The sequence below is a fragment of the Hyla sarda genome, chromosome 2, assembly GCF_029499605.1.
Source record: "Hyla sarda isolate aHylSar1 chromosome 2, aHylSar1.hap1, whole genome shotgun sequence".
Classification (NCBI taxonomy): domain Eukaryota; kingdom Metazoa; phylum Chordata; class Amphibia; order Anura; family Hylidae; genus Hyla; species Hyla sarda.
The window spans coordinates 480,737,444-480,761,561 of record NC_079190.1 but is presented as its reverse complement, the minus strand read 5'-3'; the positions used below and the strand labels follow the sequence as shown (position 1 = coordinate 480,761,561).

The 24,118-nt window shown below is 47.6% G+C and overlaps 1 protein-coding gene across 1 annotated transcript in view; it reads left to right on the top strand.

Moving 5' to 3' along the window:
- Positions 1-23,696, top strand: part of LOC130357503 (interferon alpha/beta receptor 2-like) — an 89,531-nt gene extending 65,835 nt beyond the window's left edge. The window contains exon 8 of the mRNA XM_056560200.1: positions 22,904-23,696. Within this exon, the coding sequence (XP_056416175.1) occupies positions 22,904-23,584 (681 nt within the window). The 3' untranslated portion in view covers positions 23,585-23,696. The remainder of the gene's footprint in view (positions 1-22,903) is intronic.
- Positions 23,697-24,118: the final 422 nt, after the last annotated feature.

The following is a 24,118-nucleotide window of genomic DNA, read 5'->3' as shown; positions in this document are numbered from 1 at the left end:
CTGGTGAAAACCAGTAACCCCTTAGACTCCGTTCCCCTGGTACGGCCCACGTCATCACCCCACTGACACAGAGGATCCACCACCAGTATCCTCACAGTACCCGGATCCTGACAATTTTGTACCTGTTAATCTGTCAAGGTGCTCCTTACTGTCAAACAATATTATTCACCGGATGGTGTTTTTAAAAAATACAGTGTTTTTTCTGCGTATAGTTGTGCATATTACTGCCCTCATCAGTGCATACCTCATACGTACATCCAAGTATTGTACCATTTAGTACCTGTTAATCTGTCAAGGGGCTCCATACTGTCAAGATCCAAACAATAGTATTCACCGGCTGGTGTTATACAAAACTACAGAGTTTTTTTCTGCGTCTAGTTGCACATATTACTGCCCTCATCAGTGCATACCGCATACGTACATCCAAGTAGTGTACCATCTTGTACCTGTTAATCTGTCAAGGGCCTACATACTTGAAAGGACAGCTATAAGTAATCACCTGCTGCTGTTCTAGTCAAATACTGTTTAACCCCTTAAGGACCCAGGGTTTTTCAGTTTTTGCATTTTAGTTTTTTCCTCCTTACCTTTAAAAAATCATAACTCTTTCAATCTTTCACCTAAAAATCCATATGATGGCTTATTTTTTGCGCCACCAATTCTACTTTGTAATGACATGAGTCATTTTACCCAAAAATCTACGGCGAAACGGAAAAAAAAATCAAAGTGAGACAAAATTGAAAAAAAAAAACGCCATTTTGTAACTTTTGGGGGCTTCTGTTTCTGCACAGTACATTTTTCGATAAGAATGACACCTTCTTTTTATTCTGTAGGTCCATATTGTTAAAATGATACCCTACTTATGTAGGTTTGATTTTGTCGTACTTCTGCAAAAAATCTAAACTACATGCAGGAAAATTTATACGTTTAAAATTGTCATCTTCTGACCCCTATGACTTTTTTATTTTTCCGCGTATGGAGCGGTATGAGAGCTCATTTTTTGCGCCGTGATTTGAAGTTTTTAGCGGTACCATTGCATTGATAGGACTTTTTGATCGTTTTTTATTCATTTTTTCATTATATAAAAAGTGACCAAAAATGCACTATTTTGTACTTTGATACAATACAGGAATGTGGGTGCACTACTGTGGTAGATGTATACAATGACATTGGCTATCCCTCAACACTGATGTTAAAATTGAGACATTTGCCAGTGTATCCTTATATGAAGGACACACCAGAGCCCGCACACCAACGCCAAGGTTTCTCAAAATGGCGCGGGACCTACGCTAATCCTACCTGTGCTTCATAAGCAAAACAGGGGCCAGTGGGCAATTACGGCAGCATTCGGTCGACTCACAACCTCCTCCCAGATACCCTCCAGCGTGACTGAGCACACATGCAATGGGAGGAGGGAGGCAAGTTGCAAGCCCCACCTGAGTTGGCTAATATGGGTGCCTGGCCTCATAGGTGCTACCTTAATGCTGCCTTGAAGATATCCAAGGCGTATTAATTTTGGAGTTTACACACCTCCAAGTATAAAATTTAAACAAACAACAAAAAACGTGGTCTCAAATGGCTGGAGGTGCTCAACCCTAAATGCGGTTGTGCATTTATACTGGCGGAGCAGATCCTGCCCTTGTAGTCCGTTGCTAGGGGCGATCCCCAGCATAAAAATGCATACAATGGAGGATGCCTGCAGCGGACTACAAGTGCCACAATAGAATCCTACACCAGATAAACCAGATTTTGGACTTTGGAAATTTTTGCGCGCATGCCATTGACCGTGCGGTTTAATGAATTATATATTTTTATAATTTGGACATTCCCGCTCGCGGCGATACCACATATGTTTATTTTTATTTTTATTTACACTGGTTTTTTTTTATAGGAAAAGGGGGGTGATTCAAACTTTTAATGGGCGAGGGGTTAAATGATCTGTATTCACTTTTTTTTTTTCCACTTTTTTTTTGCAGTGTTATAGGTCCCATAGGAACCTATAACACTGCACACACTGATCTTTCACATTGATCACTGGTTTCTCATAAGAAACCAGTGATCGATGATTCTGCCTCTTGACTGCTCATGCCTGGATCTCAGGCACTGAGCGGTCATTTGGCGATCAGACAGCGAGGAAGCAGGTAGGGACCCTCCAGCTGTCCTGTAAGCTGTTTGGGATGCCGCGATTTCACCGCGGCTATCCCGAACAGCTCCCTGAGCTAACCGGCATGGTTTCCCTTTCATTTTAGACGCAGCGTTCAACTTTGAACGCTGCGTCTAAAGGGTTAATACCGCACGGCAGCGCGATAAATGCTGCGCGCTATTGGCCACGGATCCCGGCCGTGGCCCCGCGTTATAGATCGGGAGCGGACTCACAGGTACGTCCTGGGTCCTTAACAGTTTAAAGACTAGTGTAGCATATTGTAATACCCTCATATACGCTCTAAGTTTGTCAGGCAGAGAAGTGCCAGGACGTGCACAAAGGAGTGGCAGAGGCCTAAATACTTCAGGCAGAGTTGGCAGCAGACTAGAGGCGAGTGGCAGCAGGAGTCGCAGCGAGAGGCCTGAGCTCCCGTCGACCAGCAACCCATCTGCCGTCGTCGATTGGTTAACACGTTCATCCACATCATCACAAGTGACATCTGACACCCCCAGTCAACAGTCGGAGGGTTCCTCAGACACAACCCTCAGTTGGCATGGCCCGGGAGCAGTCCCTGTCCTCCCATTGCCTTTGTCCTATGCTGTTCCCTCTCCTAGAGAAGTATCTTATGCTGTGGGTTCAGCGCCACTATTTACTGAGGACGATCTAATAGAGGACAGTCAGCAGCTACTGCCCAGCCAAGAAGGGGAGGAGACATGCGCCGCTTGCTGCGCTAGGCGGCCAAGTAGTGATGCAGAGAGTGACATGGGAGGCGGTGTTGCAAGGGTTCAGGGTCCTGAAGCAGACACTGTTGGGGAACCTGAGGAGGACATCAGTGACATGCACACCTGTTGATGATGATGAAGCCGATCGCAATTGGGAGCCGGATGCAGAATGGGTTTCATCATCATCAGGAGAAGAGAGTTGCAGGTTGCCCTTGAGGCAGCAAGGCGGTAGCACGGTTGGCAGTCAGCGTGGTGGCAGGAGTGGAAATTCTGGAGCCAAACGTGCCCGGGGGAGACCACCTCATCCTCCACCGTGTCCTCGGCCTCCACTGCACGTCCAAATCTCAGTGGCCCTTCATCGTACCATGTGTGTAGGGCACGGCTGTGTCAAACTGTTCTTCACATGGTTTGCCTTGGCGAATGGAGTCACACAGGGGAGGAACTGCTGAAGTTAATTATGGAAGAAATCCGAGTATGGCTTACTCCACGAAATCTGGAAATGAGAACCATGTTGACCGACAACGGGAAGAACATCGTGTCCGCGCTGCGACAAGGAAGTGTGAAACATGCGCCCTGCATGGCACACGTGTTGAATCTGGTTGTCAAGCACTTCCTCAAGTCTTCACCCCATTTGCAAAACATCCTGAAAATGGCAAGGGAACTGTGCATGCACTTCAGCCACTTGTTCACCGCCAAGTACACCTTCCTTGAGCTGCAGCGTCAGAACAGTATCCCACAACATAGTCTTATTTGTGACATTCCCAAATGTTGGAATTCCATCCTCCACATGTTGGACAGACTATACAAACAAAGAAAAGCCATCACCGATTTCTTGATGATCCAAGCAGATAGGAGTACTCCCCTGTGTAACTTCAATTTGAACGAGTGGCAGCTCATACGTGACACCTGCCATTTGCTGAGGCCCTTTGAGGAAGCCACATTATTTGTAAATCGCCTGGATTACGCCAATGAACGACGTAATTCCACTGCCACATTTCCTACAACAAATGATTGAAACCATGGCTGGTCACGGCAATGGAGACGTTGCGCCTACATCTCAAGGCTACATGAGCCCTGTGGGGGCTGAACTGGAGGAGGAGGATTATGAGGGGCAGAGCGGGGCACAGTTTAGGTTGGATGAGATGGCCGGTGTTTCTAGTCACCGGACAGGAGAGGAGGAGCAGGAGCAGCCAGAGGAGCTGGAGGGTTATGAAGAAGGAGAGACAGAGGACCCAGACACACCGTGGCCGTATGCAGTGGAGATGGAGGCAGGTAGTCCCTCCGAGTCACTGGCGCAAATGGCACGATGCATGATCAGTTGCTTGCGTAGTGACCCCCGAATTGTCGAAATTCTTCAGTGGGATGACTTCTGGATCTCCACCTTATTAGACCCTCGCTACCGTCCAAGAATTGGGGCCTTTTTTTATATCCACTGAGAGGAAGGACAAACTGACCTACTACAGAGAGATTCTACGTAGTCAGTTGATAGAAGGCAAAGGAAAAACGGCACTCACCGGTACTTCGAATCTTCTTGCTTTATTGCATGCTTAATACTCACATAAAAAGGAAGGGAGACAAACAGTGGGGGGAATCAGGGCGACAAAGCTCCGCTTCGTACAAAGAATATACTTCCTCCGGCCATCTTACCCTAGTGCTAACTGCTTATTTTATACAGGTGAGTCTACCTTTCCGCCTACCCCTATTGTGCACACCCACATAGTGACGTGTAACTGTTAGAACAGAGGGAGGTGGAGTGTCGATGAAATAATTTGAGCCCTTCTTCCCACTGTATGTCTTTTATAATTTGGAGGAGATGTCTCATGTCTTTAATATACGAGAGGATTGACGTTTATAGGGGGCTCAATATCCAATCTAGGTATTGTGACAGTAGTTCCGTCGCTGAGCCGATCCCGGCCACAATGGGCCTACCTGGGGGTCTGCTCAGCGACTTGTGAACTTTCGGTAAATGGTACCAATAGGCTGGTCTTGGGGTTTCCGGAATTAGTTTTTCGGCTGTTTTCTTAGAGATAATTCTTTTTTCCACATTATTGTGTAGAAATGCTCTCAGATTATTCATAATCTTAAAGGTTGGATCGTCCGAAAAGGGAGTGTACGTAGTGGTATCGGAGAGTTGCCTTTCGGCTTCTTCATTATATTAATTTTTCTCCTGGACCACCACACTGCCTCCCTTGTCGGCTCGAATTATCACTAGATCGTCCCTTACTTTGCTGGTACTGGATATATAATAGTATATAATTTCACATCTCTCAGTACAGCTTTTCAGAACAGGTCGATACTACTTCCCTGAAAAATGACCTTGACCTGTTGCCCTTAGTGAAAACACTTTCTGCACTTGCTGTGTCTATAACATTATCTTCGAAGTTAGTAGCTAGCATTTCTACACATTCTTGTTCAACCTCATTAAAATCTGGAGGAAAGAAACCCAAAGGGCCTATTTTGAGTGGTGTTTCACCCTTTAGTATTAGCTGCTCAGTGATTTATAAGAAAACATTTTTGGCAAATTAACATCCCTTAAAGCTCTTGCTAAATCTACTTCAAAGCGTACTTTGTAGAATTTTTCATTTAAACCATAGTTATTATACTTTAGATAATAATGAAATAGTTGCAGTGTCCAGATCTTTTTTTGTCAGATTGATGACATTATTGTCTATTGTTTCTCCTTCCACGTTGTTTCTCTTCTTTTCTTGCCGAAAGGCAACTCTCCGATACCACCACGTACACTCCCTTGTCGGCCGATCCAACCTTTAAGATTATGAATAATCCGATCCCGGCCACAATGGGCCTACCTGGGGGTCGGCTCAGCGACTTGTGAACTTTCGATAAATGGTACCAATAGGCTGGTCTTGGGGTTCCCGGAATTAGCTTTTCGGCTGTTTTTTTTGTTGAGATAATTCTTTTTTCCACATTATTGTGTAGAAATGCTCTCAGATTATTCATAATCTTAAAGGTTGGATCGGCCCACAAGGGAGTGTACGTGGTGGTATCAGAGAGTTGCCTTTCGGCAAGAAAAGAAGAAAAGAAGAGAAACAACGTGGAAGGAGAAACAATAGACAATAATGTCATCAATCTGACAAAAAAAGATCTGGACACTGCCACTATTTCATTATATTAAACTATGGTTTAAATGAAAAATTCAACGAAGTACGCTTTGAAGTAGATTTAGCAAGAGCTTTAAGGGATGTTAATTTGCAAAAAAATTTTTCTAATAAATCACTACATGAGCAGCTAATACTAAAGGGTGAAACACCACTCAAAATAGGCCCTTTGGGTTTCTTTCCTCCAGATTTTAATGAGGTTGAACAAGAATGTGTAGAAATGCTAGCTACTAACTTCGAGGATAATATTATAGACACAACAAGTGCAGCAAGTGTTTTCACTATGGCCAACAGGTCAAGATTCAATCCCCCGATTTTTCAGGGAAGTAGTATCGACCTGTTCTCAAAAGCTGTACTGAGAGATGTGAAATCTATTATATATCCAGTACCAGCAAAGTAAGGGACGATCTAGTGATAATTTGAGCCGACAAGGGAGGCAGTGTGGTGGTCCAGGAGAAAAATGAATATAATGAAGAAGCCGAAAGGCAACTCTCCGATACCACTACGTACACTCCCTTGTCAGCCGATCCAACCTTTAAGATTATGAATAATCTGAGAGCATTTCTACACAATAATGTGGAAAAAAGAATTATCTCTAAAAAACAGCCGAAAAGCTAATTCTGGAAACCCCAAGATCAGCCTATTGGTACAATTTACCGAAAGTTCACAAGTCGCTGAGCCGACCCCCAGGTAGGCCCATTGTGGCCGGGATCGGCTCAGCGATGGAACTACTGTCACAATACCTAGATTGGATATTGAGCCCCCTATAAACGTCAATCCTCTCGTATATTAAAGACACAAGACATCTCCTCCAAATTATAAAAGACATACAGTGGGAAGAAGGGCTCAAATTATGCTCTATAGATGTAGTTAGCCTCTATACCTGAATCCCACACAATTCGGGTATAGAGGCTATCAGGAAATTCATACAAGCCACTGATACATCCCCAGAGATGATTGATTTTGTGTGTAATGGCCTCAGGTTTGTATGAACTAACAATACATTCAGATCAGGTAAAAACTGGTACAAACAGGAGACCGGGACCCCAATGGGGACACCGGTCTCCTGTACATATGCAAACCTATTTATGGCCATTTTTGAAAACAATTATATATACCGTATATACTCGAATATAAGCCGACCCGAATATAAGCCGAGGCCCCTAATTTCACCCCAAAATCCCAGGAAAAGTTATTGACTCGAGTATAAGCCTAGGGTGGGAAATACATAATCACCCTGTCATCATCCCTCCTTCATCATCACTGCCTGTCATCCCACCCTCCCCTTCATCATCCCCTTGTCATCATCCCACACCCACCCCTTGTCATCATCCCACCCTCCCTTCATCATCCCCCTGTCATCATCCCACCCCCTTCATCATCCCCTTGTCATCATAATCCCCTTGTCATCATCCCACACCCCCTTCATCATCCCCCTGTCATCATCCCACACCCCCTTCATCATCCCCCTGTCATCATCCCACACACACCCTTCATCATCCCCTTGTCATCATCCCACACCCCCCTTCATCATCCCCTTGTCATCATCACCACATGTCATCATCCCACCCCCCCTTCATCATCCCCTTGTCATCATCCCACCCCCCTTCATCATCCCCTTGTCATCATCCCACACCCCCTTCATCATCCCCTTGTCATCCTCCCATCCCCCCCTTCATTATCCCCCTGTCATCATCCCACCCCCCTTCAGCATCCCCTTGTCATCATCATCCCCTTGTCATCATCCCACACCCCCCCTTCATCATCCCCATGTCATCATCCCAAACCCAGCTTCATCATCCCCTTGTCATCATCCCACACCCCCCCCTTCATCATCCCCTTGTCATCATCACCACATGTCATCATCCCACCCCCCTTCATTATCCCCTTGTCATCAGCCCCCCCCTTCATCACCACTGCTTGTCAATGTCTGATACAGTGGTCTTCAACCGGCGGACCTCCAGATGTCTCAAAACTGCAACTCCCAGCAAGCCCGGGCAGCCATCGGCTGTCCGGGCTTGCTGGGAGTTGTAGTTTTGAAACCTCTGGAGGTCCGCAGGTTGAAGACCACTGCGGCCTTCGACATCATCCAGACCCCTCACCCCCCTTTAGTTTTGTACTCACCTCCGCTCGGCGGGACGTATGGGTGCGCTGGTCCGGTGCTGCAGGACTGTCCGGTGGGGAGGTCGTCCGGTGGGAGGGATAGTCGTTCCTGGCTGTCCATCTTCACCGGGGGGCCTCTTCTCTGCGCTTCGGGCCCGGAATAGAGGAGTTGCCTTGACGACGACGCAGAGGGACGTTGCTAAAGAACGTCCCTGTGCGTCGTCATCAAGGCAACGTGACTATTCCCGGGGCCGGGCCCGAAGTGCGGAGAAGAGGCCCCCCGGTGAAGATGGACAGCCCGGAACGACTATCCCACCGGACGACCTCCCCACCGGACAGTCCTGCAGCCTGGACCAGCGCACCCTAACGTCCCGCTGAGCGGAGGTGGGTACAAAACTAAAGGGGGTAAGAGGGGGCTGGATGATGTCGAAGGCCGCAGTGGTCTTCAACCTGCGGACCTCCAAAGGTTTCAAAACTACAACTCCCAGCAAGCCCGAACAGCCGATGGCTGCCCGGGCATGCTGGGAGTTGTAGTTTTGAAACATCTGGACGTCCGCAGGTTGAAGACCACTGAGGGCGGAGAGTTCACAGTAGTATAAGCCGAGGGGGGTGTTTTCAGCTCGAAAAATCGTGCTGAAAAACTCAGCTTATACTCGAGTATATACTGTACACAAAAAATAATCCCTATGCTAAATTTATTTAATCATACAACCGCTTCGTAGATGATATTCTAATCACATGGACAGGTACTGAAATGCAATTTAATGATTTTGTAACATTTAAACAATAATAACACTGTCAATATGCAATTTACTCATCAGTACGGAGATCAGAAGCTAGAATTTCTTGATGTAAAATTAAAAATAGAGCAAAACCAGATTATATCAGAAGGATATAGAAAATCAGTGGCTAAAAATACCCTACTTCATTACCACAGTTCACACCAAAAATCAGTAAAAAATGCAATACCCTATGAACAGTTTATTAGGCTCAAACGTAACAACACAACAGCAGAAAGTTATGAAAAACAGGCAGATGAACTAGAAACACGATTAAAAGAAAGATCATATCCAGACAACATTATCAAACAAGCAAGAAATAAAGCAGATTGCAAAATGAGAATATATTTACTAACAAATAAAAAAACTCAACAGAAAAAAGAAAAAAGATTCACTTTTGTATTAGATAATACACCTATGAATCAGAATATAGAGAGAGCAATACGCCGCAATTGGTACATACTAGAGTCCGATGATAACATAAAAGAAATAGCTTTGAGGAAGCCAAGAATAACATACAAAAGAACAAGAACAGTCGGCCAGATATTAACCCCTTCCTGCAAATTGACGTTTATAAACGTCCTAAGTTCGGTCCCTGTCTATAACGCGGGGTCCAGGCGGGATGGTCCCAGCGCCTATTCACAGCCGGGACCCGCGGCTAATAGCGCGCGGCCGCGATCGTTCGGCCACGCGCTATTAACGCTTCCGATGCGGCGCTCAAAGCTGAGCGCTGCATCGAAAGTGAAACTAAATGCTTCTCGGCTGCTCAGTCGGGCTGATCGGGGTCATCGCGATAAAATCGCGAGGCCCCGATCAGCTACCCGGGGACAAAAAGGTCTCTTACCTTCTCTGGCGGTGTCCGGCCTCCGATTGATTACTCCCCGCCTGAGTTACAGGCTGGAGCAATCAATCACCGATTTCACTGTGGCCATGCAACGGCAAGGCAGCAGTCTGTGAATGAAATCAGCCATTGCAATGGCACCTATCAGCTTGCAAAGAAAAAAGTGTGAAAAAAAAAGTTAACCCTTTCAGGTATTCCCTTCTGAATTAATAGTTTAAATCACCCGGCATTTCCTAGTAACAAAATAAAACAGTGTAAATAAAAATAATAATACACATGTGGTATCACCGCATGCAGAAATGTCCGAATTATAAAAATATACCACTTTTTAAATCACACGTTCAATGGCGTACGTGAAAAAAAATTACAAAGTCCAAAATAGCGCATTTTGATCACTTTTTATACCACAAAAAAGTGAATAAATAGTTAGCAAAAAGTCTGATCAGAACAAACATTGTACCGCTAAAAACTTCAGATCATAGTGCAAAAAATGAGCCCTCATAGCCCCCTGAATGCAGAAAAATAAAAAAGTTGTAGGGCTCAGAAAATGACAGTTTTAAACGTATACATTTTCCTGCATGTATTTATGATTTTTTTCTGAAGTAATGCACAATCAAACCTATACAAGTAGGGTATCATTTTAACCTTATGAATCTACAGAATAAAGATAAGGTGTCACTTTTACCGAAAAATGTACTGCGTAGAAACGGAAGCCCCCAAAATTTACAAAATGGCATTTTTTATTCAAGTTTGTCGCACAATGAATTTTTTTTCTGTTTTTCCGTGGATTTTTCGGTAAAATGACTAATGTCACTGTAAATAAAAATTGGTGGCGCAAAAAATAAGCCATAATACAGATTTTTAGGTGTAAAATTGAAAGGGTTATGATTTTTTAAAGGCAAGGAGGTAAAAACGAATGTTACGCCGAGCGCTCCGAGTCCCTGCTCCTCCCCGGAGCGCTCGCGGCGTTCTCCTCTCTGCAATGCCCCGGTCAGACCCGCTGACCGGGAGCGCTGCACTGACATTCACGATGGGGATGCGATTCGCATAGCGGGACGCGCCCGCTTTAGAATCGCATCCCAAGCCACTTACCCGTCCCGGTCCCCGGCTGTCACGTTCTGGCGCGCGCGGCTCCGCTCTCTAGGGCGCGCGCGTGCCAGCTCTCTAAGATTTAAAGGGCCAGTGCACCAATGATTGGTGCCTGGCCCAATCAGTCTAATTAGCCTCCACCTGCTCCCTGTCTATTTAACCTCACTTCCCCTGCACTTCCTTGCCGGATCTTGTTGCCTTGTGCCAGAGAAAGCGTTTAGTGTTGTCCAAAGCCTGTGTTCCAGATCTTCTGCTATTGCTATTGACTACGAACCTTGCCGCCTGCCCCGACCTTCTGCTACGTCTGACCTTGCCTCTGCCTAGTCCTTCTGTCCCACGCCTTCTCAGCAGTCAGCGAGGTTGAGCCGTTGCCGGTGGATACGACCTGGTTGCTACCGCCGCAGCAAGACCATCCCGCTTTGCGGCGGGCTCTGGTGAAAACCAGTAGCAACCTAGAACCGGTCCATCGACACGGTCCACGCCAATCCCTCGCTGACACAGAGGATCCACATCCAGCTAGCCGAATCCTAACAGTAGATCTGGCCATGAATCCCACTGAGGTGCCGCTGCCAAGTCTCGCTGACCTACCCACGGTGGTCGCCCAGCAATCGCAGCAAATTGCCCAACAAGGACAGCAGCTGTCGCAGTTGACTGCCATGTTACAGCAACTTCTGCCACTGCTACAGCAGCAACCATCTCCTCCGCACCGAGTGGCCGCTCCTAGCCTCCGCTTGTCCCTGCCGGACAAATTTGATGGGGACTCTAGACTCTGCCGTGGCTTCCTGTCTCAATGTTCCCTACATATGGAGATGTTGTCGGACCAATTTCCTACAGAACGGTCTAAGGTGGCATTCGTAGTTAGTCTTCTGTCTGGAAAGGCCTTGTCTCAGGCCACACCGCTCTGGGACCGCAATGATCCTGCCACAGCCACAGTCCAGTCCTTCTTCGCTGAAGTCCGTAGTGTCTTCGAGGAACCAGCCCGAGCTTCTTCTGCCGAGACTGCCCTCAGCGAGACTTGGCAGCGGCACCTCAGCGGGATCCATGGCCGGATCTACTGTTAGGATTCGGCTAGCTGGATGTGGATTCTCTGTGTCAGCGAGGGATTGGCGTGGACCGTGTCGGTGGACCGGTTCTAGGTTGCTACTAGTTTTCACCAGAGCCCGCCGCAAAGCGGGATGGTCTTGCTGCAGCGGTAGCAACCAGGTCATATCCACCGGTAACGGCTCAACCTCGCTGACTGCTGAGAAGGCGTGGGACAGAAGGACTAGGCAGAGGCAAGGTCAGACGTAGCAGAAGGTCGGGGCAGGCGGCAAGGTTCGTAGTCAATAGCAATAGCAGAAGATCTGGAACACAGGCTTTGGACAACACTAAACGCTTTCTCTGGCACAAGGCAACAAGATCCGGCAATGAAGTGCAGGGGAAGTGAGGTTAAATAGACAGGGAGCAGGTGGAGGCTAATTAGACTGATTGGGCCAGGCAACAATCATTGGTGCGCTGGCCCTTCAAATCTTAGAGAGCTGGCGCGCGCGCGCCCTAGAGAGCGGAGCCGTGCGCCAGAACGTGACAACCGGGGACCGGGACGGGTAAGTGGCTTGGGATGCGATTCGCGAGCGGGCGCGTCCCGCTATGCGAATCGCATCCCCATCGTGAATGTCAGTGCAGCGCTCCCGGTCAGCGGGTCTGACCAGGGCGTTGCAGAGAGGAGAACGCCCCGAGCGCTCCGGGGAGGAGCAGGGACCCGGAGCGCTCGGCGTAACAACGAAAATGTAAAAACGTGAAATCACTCAGTCCTTAAGGGGTTAAAAATGAAAAATGATCAGGAAGGAAAAAACAAAAACACGTGGCTAGGTGATCACATGCCAAAGGGCAATATGAAATGCAGTCACTGCAATTTTTGTGAATTTAATATGGAGGCAAAAACCCTGAGATTAGGTGCCATTACACATACTGTACAAGATCTGATCACCTGCAGAACAGAGAGAGTGGTTTATGCTCTGCTCTGTCCCTGCAGATATTATTATGTGGGCCAAACCAGCAGACAGCTACGGGTGCGAATACGTGAAAAATGTTATTCCATTCGCACCGGTAAGCAAGGTTCTGCCAGGCTAATGTCTCACATAAAAGAAAAACATGAAAATAATCCTAACATATTGAAGTTCGCAGGACTAGAAGTAGTAACTCCAAAAAGAGGAGAACGTCTTGATAAAAAAATGCTGAATAGAGAAACACAATGGATTATACGAACAAACGCAACAGGTGTACTAGGGCTAAATGACAGGACAGAACTGTCAGCCTGCCTCTAGCTTTCATCGACACTCCACCTCCCTCTGTTCTAACAGTTACACGTCACTATGTGGGTGTGCACAATAGGGGTAGGCGGAAAGGTAGACTCACCTGTATAAAATAAGCAGTTAGCACTAGAGGATGGCCGGAGGAAGTACATTCTTTGTACGAAACGGAGCTTTGTCGCCCTGATTCCCCCCACTGTTTGTCTCCCTTCCTTTTTATGTGAGTATTAAGCATGCAATAAAGCAAGAAGATTCGAAGTAATGGTGAGTGCCATTTTTCCTTTGCCTTCTATCAACTGTTATATCTGGAAACACTCTGAGCACCACCTACACTTCACTACAGCTAAACTCCAGCAAAATCCTGCTTCACTCATCCATCACTACCGCAGTGCCGCACGCACTTCTTCATATACAGTATTCTACGTAGTCAGTTGGCTGATGCCTATCGGCCACATGGTCCTTCCACTCGCAGGTCTGACTTGGGGGGCCCTCTGCGCTCACCTTCCACTGCCATGGCTGCTGGGGAGGGGAGGGGTGGCGGGAGCAGTACCAGCTCAATCAGCAGCAGCCTGAGTCTACAGTCGCTGATGAGTAGCTTTCTTCACCTGCATAGTGAAGCAACTCATCAGCAGCAGGGAGACATGGAGCAGGACCTGAACCAGCAGGTGGTGGCATACCTTTACATGACCATGCCAACAACCATTGAAGATGCGCTGGATTTCTGGGCAGCCAAACTTGATTTATGGCCGCAACTAGCAGAGTTTGCCCTGGAAAAGCTGTCCTGCCCGGCCAGTAGTGTGCCATCAGAGCGGGTGTTTAGTGCGGCCGGGGCCATAGTCACTCCAAGGCGAACTCGTCTGTCCACTAAAAATGTGGAGAGACTGACGTTCGTTAAGATGAATCAGGGATGGATCAGCCAGGATTTCCAGCCACCAATGCCAGATGCCTCAGAGTAGATTGACCATGCTGCTACACCAACACTTTCCAATTATGGTTGGTTATGATACCCTCTTGGGTTATCAATTAGGGTTATGAAACCCTCTTTGGTACTGCGATTGCCTGCTTCTCGCTCATCTTGTGTCTCTCAGGAACTACTTGCCTCACTGATGCTTCTGGCCTTGGGCCTTTAATTTTTGGAAGTTTAGCAGTAGCTAAATACATGCTTAATGCAAATTTCAACATTGATCTTTAAATGTAAGGGGTTATGAAACCCTCTTGGGTACTGCGAATGCCTGCTCCTGATTCATCCTGTGTCTTTCAGGAACTTCTTGCCTTACTGATGCTTCTGGCCTTGGGCCTTTAATTTTTGGAAGTTTAGCAGTAGCTAATACATGCTTAATGCAAATTTCAACAATGATCTTTAAATTCTCGGCGCTCTGCCCGGGCCTTCTCCTACCCCGCCGGGGCTGATCCGAGGACCTCACTAAACCATCCAATCGGTAGTAGAGACATTCTGTGTGTTCAAAGGGCAGGGACTTAATGAACCCAAGCTTATGACCTGCACTTAGTTGGGATTCTTCTTTCCTGGCCAATAATTGCAATCCCTGATCCCTATCACGAACGGGGTTCAGCGGGTTACCCGCACCTGTCGGTGAAGGATAGACACACTCCGGTCCGTTCAGTGTAGCGCGCGTGCAGCCCCGGACATCTGAGGGCATATCACACCTGTTATTGCTCGATCTCACGATTGATCGTGCAATGTAAGGGGTTATGAAAGCCTCTTGGGTACTGCTGATGCCTACTCCTGACTGCTCCTGTGTCTTTCGGGAACTACTTGACTTCATGATGCTTCTGGGCTTGGGCCTTTAATTTTAGGATTTTTGAAATACATACATACATGTTTAATTAAAATTTCAACATTTATGGTGCAATGTATGAGGTTATTAAACACTCTTGGGTAGTGTTTTTTTTTAATTTTCTGATAATTTTCACAGTAATAAACTTGAATTTTCCAGAATAATAACCATTACAGCATTGAACGATTGTTGCGTGTGATTTTTTAATTAAAATTGTGAAAAATAATACGGAGAGGGATGAACTCTGCTTCTTTATTTCATAAAAAATTATTTTAGAGAAGAATGTCTTTTGGTGGTCCACCGTCCTGCATTATAGAGTCTTCTGGACTCTTGGATATGTGCTTGTTCTTAAAAAAAGGTACAAAAACAAAAAATAGCCGGTCAGGGCTATGGAGATGTTACGTCTACATCTCACAGCCACATGAGCCCTGTGGGTGCTTGTGAGATTAGGTTCTTTGTACCCACACGGCGGGGTCCGGGACACAAATTTTGATTTAAATTTCAAATAAAAAAATCAGACATTTCAATGTTCTCCTCATGCTGCAGCCAACTCCAGGCTGCGTCATTCAGGTAATATATAGGTAGCACCCGCTGTCCTAAATTTTCGTCAACATTTTTCGTCAAAAATGTTTGTCTTTTTTATTAGGGATTGTGAAGCTTTGGTGCGTACTGATGCATCAGCCAACTCCTGGCTGTGTCATGCAGGCAATTTATGGTTTACTGATGGCGCTGCTTTGCCTGGGTCTGGGAATTTCAATTTTTCACATAGGTAGCACCCACTATCCAAAAGTCTTCTTCATAAATTTCTACAATTGTTGTGGTTTTTTGGGTGGGATTGTGAAGCCCTGGTGTGTACTCATGCATCATCAAACTCCAGGCTGTGTCATTCTGGAAATATATGGTTTACTGATGCCGCTGCAGGGCCTAGGTCTGGGAATTTCAAATTTTCTCATAGGTAGCACCCGCTATCCAAAATCTTTTTCAAAAATTTCTAAAATTGTTGTGTTTTTTGGGGGGGATTGTGAAGCCCTGCTGTGTACTCGTGCATCAGCCAACTCCAGGCTGTGTCATTCAGGCAAAATATGCTTTACTGATGCCGCTGTGGGGCCTGGGTCTGGGAATTTCAAATTTCCTCATAGGTAGCACCCGCTATCCAAAATCTTCTTCAAAAATTTCTAAAATTGTGGTGTTTTTTCTTAGGGATTGTGAAGCCCTGGTGTGTACTCATGCATCAGCCAACTCCAGCCTGTGTCATTCAGGCAATATATGGTTAACTGATGCCGCTGCTGGGCCTGGGTCTGGGAAATTCAAATTTTATCATAGGTAGCACCCGCTATCCAAAATCTTCGGTTTAAATTTCTTAATTCATCTTTTAATCTTAGGGATTGTGAAGGCCTTGTGCCTACTCATGCTACTTGCAACTCTGGGCTGTGCCATTCATCCACTATATGGTCTCCTCATGCTGCCAACACCTCCACGCTGTCACGATGCCGGCTGGCAGGAGGTGGATCCTCTGTGCCAGAGAGGGATTGGCGTGGACCGTGCTAGTGGACCGGTTCTAAGCCACTACTGGTTTTCACCAGAGCCCGCCGCAAAGCGGGATGGTCTTGCTGCGGCGGTAGTGACCAGGTCGTATCCACTAGCAACGGCTCACCTCTCTGGCTGCTGAAGATAGGCGCGGTACAAGGGAGTAGGCAGAAGCAAGGTCGGACGTAGCAGAAGGTCGGGGCAGGCAGCAAGGATCGTAGTCAGGGGAACCGGCAGAAGGTCTGGAAACACTGGCAAGGGACACACAAGGAACGCTTTCACTGGCACTAAGGCAACAAGATCCGGCAAGGGAGTGCAAGGGAAGTGAGGTAATATAGGGAGTGCACAGGTGATAACTCTAATAGGAACCACTGCGCCAATCAGCGGCGCAGTGGCCCTTTAAATCGCAGAGACCCGGCGCGCGCGCGCCCTAGGGAGCGGGGCCGCGCGCGCCGGGACAGAACAGACGGGGAGCGAGTCAGGTAGGAGAGCCGGGGTGCGCATCGCGAGCGGGCGCTACCCGCATCGCGAATCGCATCCCGGCTAGCAGCAGGATCGCAGCGCCCCGGGTCAGAGGACGTGACCGGGGCGCTGCAGCGGAGGAGGTGAAGCGAGCGCTCCGGGGAGGAGCGGGAACCCGGAGCGCTCGGCGTAACAGTACCCCCCCCCTTGGGTCTCCCCCTCTTCTTGGAGCCTGAGAACCTGAGGAGCAGACTTTTGTCGAGGATGTTGTCCTCAGGTTCCCAGGATCTCTCTTCAGGACCACAACCCTCCCAGTCTACTAAAAAAAAATTTTTTCCTCTGACCTTTTTGGCAGCCAAAATCTCCTTGACCGAGAAGACGTCCGAGGAGCCGGAAACAGGAGTGGGAGGAACAGATTTGGGAGAAAAACGGTTAAGGATGAGTGGTTTGAGAAGAGAGACGTGAAAGGCATTAGGGATACGAAGAGAAGGAGGAAGAAGAAGTTTATAAGAGACAGGATTAATTTGACACAGAATTTTGAAAGGACCAAGATAGCGTGGTCCCAACTTGTAGCTAGGGACACGGAAGCGGACATATTTAGCGGAGAGCCATACCTTGTCTCCAGGGGAAAAAACGGGGGGAGCTCTTCTTTTCTTATCCGCGAACCTCTTCATGCGTGAAGAAGCCTGTAAGAGAGAATTTTGGGTCTCTCTCCATATAATGGAAAGGTCACGAGAAATTTCATCCACAGCGGGCAGACCAGAGGGCAAGGGGGTAGGGAGGGGGGGAAGAGGGTGACGGCCGTACACCACGAAAAATGGGGATTTGGAGGAAGATTCAGAGACCCTGAAGTTATACGAGAATTCGGCCCATGGAAGGAGATCTGCCCAGTCATCCTGGCGGGAGGAAACAAAATGTCGCAAATAATCACCCAGGATCTGGTTAATTCTTTCTACTTGTCCATTGGACTGGGGATGATATGCAGAGGAAAAATTTAATTTAATCTTGAGTTGTTTACAGAGAGCTCTCCAGAATTTAGACACGAATTGGACCCCTCTATCCGAGACAATCTGCGTAGGCAACCCGTGAAGACGAAAAATATGTACAAAAAATTGTTTAGCCAACTGAGGCGCAGAAGGAAGACCAGGAAGAGGAATGAAATGTGCCATTTTGGAGAATCGATCAACGACCACCCAAATAACGGTGTTGCCACGGGAAGGGGGTAAATCAGTAATAAAATCCATACCAATCAGAGACCAAGGCTGTTCGGGGACAGGCAGAGGATGAAGAAAACCAGCGGGCTTCTGGCGAGGAGTCTTATCCCGGGCACAGATAGTGCAGGCTCGCACAAAGTCCCCAACATCCGTCTCCAGAGTCGGCCACCAATAGAAGCGGGAGATGAGTTGCACAGATTTCTTGATGCCCGCATGACCTGCGAGATGGGAGGAGTGACCCCATTTGAGGATTCCGAGGCGTTGGCGTGGAGAAACAAAGGTCTTTCCTGGAGGAGTCTGTCTGATGGAGGCAGGAGAAGTGGAGATCAGGCAGTCAGGTGGAATGATGTGTTGCGGAGGGAGATCAACTTCTGAGGCATCCGAGGAACGAGAGAGAGCATCGGCTCTAATGTTCTTATCGGCAGGACGAAAGTGAATCTCAAAATTAAATCGGGCAAAGAACAGAGACCACCGGGCCTGGCGAGGATTCAGCCGTTGGGCCGACTGGAGGTAGGAGAGGTTCTTGTGGTCGGTGTAGATAATAACAGGAAATCTTGATCCCTCCAGCAGATGCCTCCATTCCTCAAGTGCTAATTTAATGGCTAGAAGCTCTCGATCCCCGATGGAGTAGTTCCTCTCCGCTGGAGAGAAGGTCCTAGAGAAAAAACCACAAGTGACAGCATGCCCGGAAGGATTTTTTTGTAGAAGAACAGCTCCAGCTCCTACTGAGGAGGCATCAACCTCCAATAGGAAGGGTTTGGAAGGGTCAGGTCTGGAGAGCACGGGAGCCGAAGAAAAGGCAGACTTGAGTTGTTTAAAGGAGTCTTCTGCTTGAGGAGGCCAGGACTTGGGATCAGCATTTTTCTTGGTTAAAGCCACGATAGGAGCCACAATGGTAGAAAAATGTGGAATAAATTGCCTGTAATAATTGGCGAACCCCAAAAAGCGTTGGATAGCACGGAGTCCGGAGGGGCGTGGCCAATTTAAGACGGCAGAGAGTTTGTCTGGATCCATCTGTAGTCCCTGGCCAGAGACCAAATATCCTAGAAAAGGAAGAGATTGGCATTCAAACAGACATTTCTCAATTTTGGCATAGAGTTGGTTGTCACGAAGTCTCTGAAGAACCATACGGACATGCCGGCGGTGTTCCTCTAGATTGGCAGAAAAAATTAGGATATCGTCCAGATATACCACAACACAGGAGTATAATAGATCACGAAAAATTTCATTGACAAAGTCTTGGAAGACGGCAGGGGCATTGCACAGTCCAAAGGGCATGACCAGATACTCAAAGTGTCCATCTCTGGTGTTAAATGCCGTTTTCCACTCGTCCCCCTCTCTGATGCGGATGAGGTTATAGGCGCCTCTTAAGTCCAATTTAGTGAAGATGTGGGCACCTTGGAGGCGATCAAAGAGTTCAGAGATGAGGGATAAGGGGTAGCGGTTCTTAACCGTGATTTTATTAAGACCGCGGTAGTCAATGCAAGGACGTAGGGAGCCATCTTTTTTGGAGACAAAGAAAAATCCGGCTCCGGCAGGAGAGGAGGATTTACGGATAAAGCCCCTTTTTAGATTCTCCTGGACGTATTCGGACATGGCAAGAGTCTCTGGGGCAGAGAGAGGATAAATTCTGCCCCGGGGTGGAGTAGTACCCGGGAGGAGGTCGATAGGGCAATCATAAGGCCTGTGAGGAGGTAGAGTCTCAGCCTGTTTTTTGCAGAAAACATCCGCGAAGTCCATATAGGCCTTGGGGAGACCGGTTACTGGAGGAACCACAGGGTTACGGCAAGGGTTATTGGGAACCGGTTTTAGACAGTTCTTGGAACAAGAGGACCCCCAACTCTTGATCTCCCCAGTGGACCAATCCAGGGTTGGGGAATGAAGTTGAAGCCAGGGAAGTCCAAGAAGAATCTCCGAGGTGCAATTGGGGAGGACCAAAAGTTCAATCCTCTCATGATGAGATCCGATGCTCATAAGAAGGGGCTCCGTGCGGAAACGTATGGTACAGTCCAATCTTTCATTATTTACACAATTGATGTAGAGGGGTCTGGCGAGACTGGTCACTGGGATGTTGAACCTGTTGACGAGAGAGGCCAAAATAAAATTTCCTGCAGAACCAGAGTCCAAGAAGGCCACTGTAGAGAAGGAGAAGGCAGAAGCAGACATCCGCACAGGCACAGTAAGACGTGGAGAAGCTGAGTAGACATCAAGGACTGTCTCACCTTTGTGCGGAGTCAGCGTACGTCTTTCCAGGCGGGGAGGACGGATAGGACAATCCCTCAGGAAGTGTTCGGTACTAGCACAGTACAGGCAGAGGTTCTCCATACGGCGTCGTGTCCTCTCTTGAGGTGTCAGGCGAGACCGGTCGACCTGCATAGCCTCCACGGCGGGAGGCACAGGAACAGATTGCAGGGGACCAGAGGAGAGAGGAGCCGAGGAGACGAAACGCCTCGTGCGAACAGAGTCCATATCTTGGCGGAGTTCCTGACGCCTTTCAGAAAAACGCATGTCAATGCGAGTGGCTAGGTGAATAAGTTCATGTAGATTAGCAGGAATTTCTCGTGCGGCCAGAACATCTTTAATGTTGCTGGATAGGCCTTTTTTGAAGGTCGCGCAGAGGGCCTCATTATTCCAGGACAATTCTGAAGCAAGTGTACGGAATTGTACGGCATACTCGCCAACGGAAGAATTACCCTGGACCAGGTTCAACAGGGCAGTCTCAGCAGAAGAGGCTCGGGCAGGTTCCTCAAAGACACTTCGGATTTCCGAGAAGAAGGAGTGTACTGAGGCAGTGACGGGGTCATTGCGGTCCCAGAGCGGTGTGGCCCATGACAGGGCTTTTCCGGACAGAAGACTGACTACGAAAGCCACCTTAGACCTTTCAGTGGGAAACAGGTCCGACATCATCTCCAGATGCAGGGAACATTGGGAAAGGAAGCCACGGCAAAACTTAGAGTCCCCATCAAACTTATCCGGCAAGGATAAGCGTATCCCAGGAGCGGCCACTCGCTGCGGAGGAGGTGCAGGAGCTGGCGGAGGAGATGACTGCTGAAGCTGTGGTAGCAACTGTTGTAGCATAACGGTCAGTTGAGTCAGCTGTTGGCCTTGTTGCGCAATCTGTTGTGACTGCTGGGCGACCACCGTGGTGAGGTCAGCGACGACTGGCAGAGGAACTTCAGCGGGATCCATGGCCGGATCTACTGTCACGATGCCGGCTGGCAGGAGGTGGATCCTCTGTGCCAGAGAGGGATTGGCGTGGACCGTGCTAGTGGACCGGTTCTAAGCCACTACTGGTTTTCACCAGAGCCCGCCGCAAAGCGGGATGGTCTTGCTGCGGCGGTAGTGACCAGGTCGTATCCACTAGCAACGGCTCACCTCTCTGGCTGCTGAAGATAGGCGCGGTACAAGGGAGTAGGCAGAAGCAAGGTCGGACGTAGCAGAAGGTCGGGGCAGGCAGCAAGGATCGTAGTCAGGGGAACCGGCAGAAGGTCTGGAAACACTGGCAAGGGACACACAAGGAACGCTTTCACTGGCACTAAGGCAACAAGATCCGGCAAGGGAGTGCAAGGGAAGTGAGGTAATATAGGGAGTGCACAGGTGATAACTCTAATAGGAACCACTGCGCCAATCAGCGGCGCAGTGGCCCTTTAAATCGCAGAGACCCGGCGCGCGCGCGCCCTAGGGAGCGGGGCCGCGCGCGCCGGGACAGAACAGACGGGGAGCGAGTCAGGTAGGAGAGCCGGGGTGCGCATCGCGAGCGGGCGCTACCCGCATCGCGAATCGCATCCCGGCTAGCAGCAGGATCGCAGCGCCCCGGGTCAGAGGACGTGACCGGGGCGCTGCAGCGGAGGAGGTGAAGCGAGCGCTCCGGGGAGGAGCGGGAACCCGGAGCGCTCGGCGTAACACACGCTGTGTCAATTCAGCCACTATATAGTGTCCTCATGTTGCCAACACCTCCACACTGTGTCATTCAGTCACTAGATGGTCTCCTGACACTGATGCCACCAGCAGGCTCTGCCATTGTGCTGCTGTGCGGCAATGATTCTAAAAGCGATGCCGGTAATCTGCATGTTATTCTGAATAACAGTATTATTTCACTACCCCAGCACACTCCATATGCGTTTTAGAACACAGTAAAGTGCTCTATACCCCTATAGAGGCTGTATGTAGGCTAGAAATAGCCTTTTTTAATATAGATTCGCCGCGAAAAAAATTGGATCGAAACTAACTTTTTCGGAAAATTCTGCAAATCGCCCGAATCGAATTTTTGAAAAGTTCGCTCATCTCTACTAATAACTATGTATAAATATATCAGAGAGCAGTACAGAGATCTCTCCCATGATCTATTTATACCCAGGACTGTATCTATAACAAGGGGGCATCCTCTACATCTAGAGGAAAGAAGGTTTCTACACCAGCAGAGATGGGGGTTCTTTACTGTAAGAGCAGTGAGACTGTGGAATTCTCTGCCTGAGGAGGTGGTCATGGTGAACTGTAAAAGAATTTAAAAGGCGTCTGGATGCATTTTTGGAGGATAATAACATTACAGGTTATGGATTCTAGATTTATATGGACAGAACGTTGATCCAGGGATCTATTTTGATATTTGGAGTCGGGAATTCATTTTTACCTCTAGTATGAGGTTTTTTTTGCCTTCCTCTGGATCAATTCAGTAGGGACTCATTAGGGTTATAGGTTGAACTTGATGTACTCTGGTCTTTTTTCAATCTTATGAACTATGTTACTATGAACTATGTTACCCGCACAGCAATATGATTAATATTGTTCTTTATTATTCTAACAATACACGTTTTCTCCCTTCTTAGAAATCCCTTCCAAATGCAAATAATTTACTAAGTGGAAATAAGGAAATCATACCCCTAGAGACTCTAATCCTCACAGAGACAGCAAGGAACATTGAAGTGGAGGAAGGTCCCATACTGAGAGCAGGAGTCCAAGATAATGCTTCATATATTGCAAATATTCCAGCATTCAGATTTATGGAGCAACACATGAGGAATAAAGACTCCTTCATAGACGAGGAACTTTCCAAGGATAATTCATCACTGTCTATTGCTAGTCTGCAGCTCCAAGGATTCAATATTTCTGAAGAAGCAAGAGATCAAGCAGAACTCTTCTTATCAATAGTGAATGTTACTGAGGGACCTCCAGTAGTGGGTGCTATGTCCAGTATAACCATTGATTGCGATGATATAAACAAAGCTTCAAATCTGTTCACGGGAGAAAAAAAAATCGATATCAATACTATATCAGTAGCAGTTCCTGAAGACCTCTGGAGTAGTTGTAGAACAGCAGAATCTTCCAGGCTAGAGACAGAACTTCGGCCCACGTGTGAAGACCCTGTGGGCACACTTCATTTTCGACTTTTCTCCAATGTATTGGTTCTGGATGAACTCCAAATGTCCAGTCTGGAGGATGTGATGAAGGTAGAGGACCTGCCATGTGAGGATGATGAACAATGTCCCTCGGATTATATCAAGAGGTGATGCCAGTTTTTAGGATAAATATACCAAAGAAATTATCTGGGCTCCACTGCTAGTAAGATGAGGGTTTTGATGGCCCCATTAAAGAAGCACTCCAGGTTTATTTTTGCCCATATCATGCATGCTTACCATCATAAACTGGATGCTCTCTCATAAACAAGACTAGGTCAAAGAACAATTGTCAAGAATGATTTATTACCAAATACCAGGAGAGAAAATCATTATCAATATATAAGTCTCCAACATGGGCAGGGGCGGACTGACAACACTCAGGGCCCCCAGACCAAAAAAAGCAAGGGCCCTCTGAGAGGCTCCGCCGCTGATCACACTTCTGCCATGCCCTTATTCCACCCAAATCCCTTCACCACCCCTACACACAAAATAAAAGTGATAATATACAGTGCCCATATAAAGGTAGATATCAGCTGTACAGAGATCTGTATATAATATGTGATTATATACAGGACCATATAGCAGTAGATATCAGTGGTACACAGGATCTGTATACCATATAAGTGATTACAGTTACATCTAAGG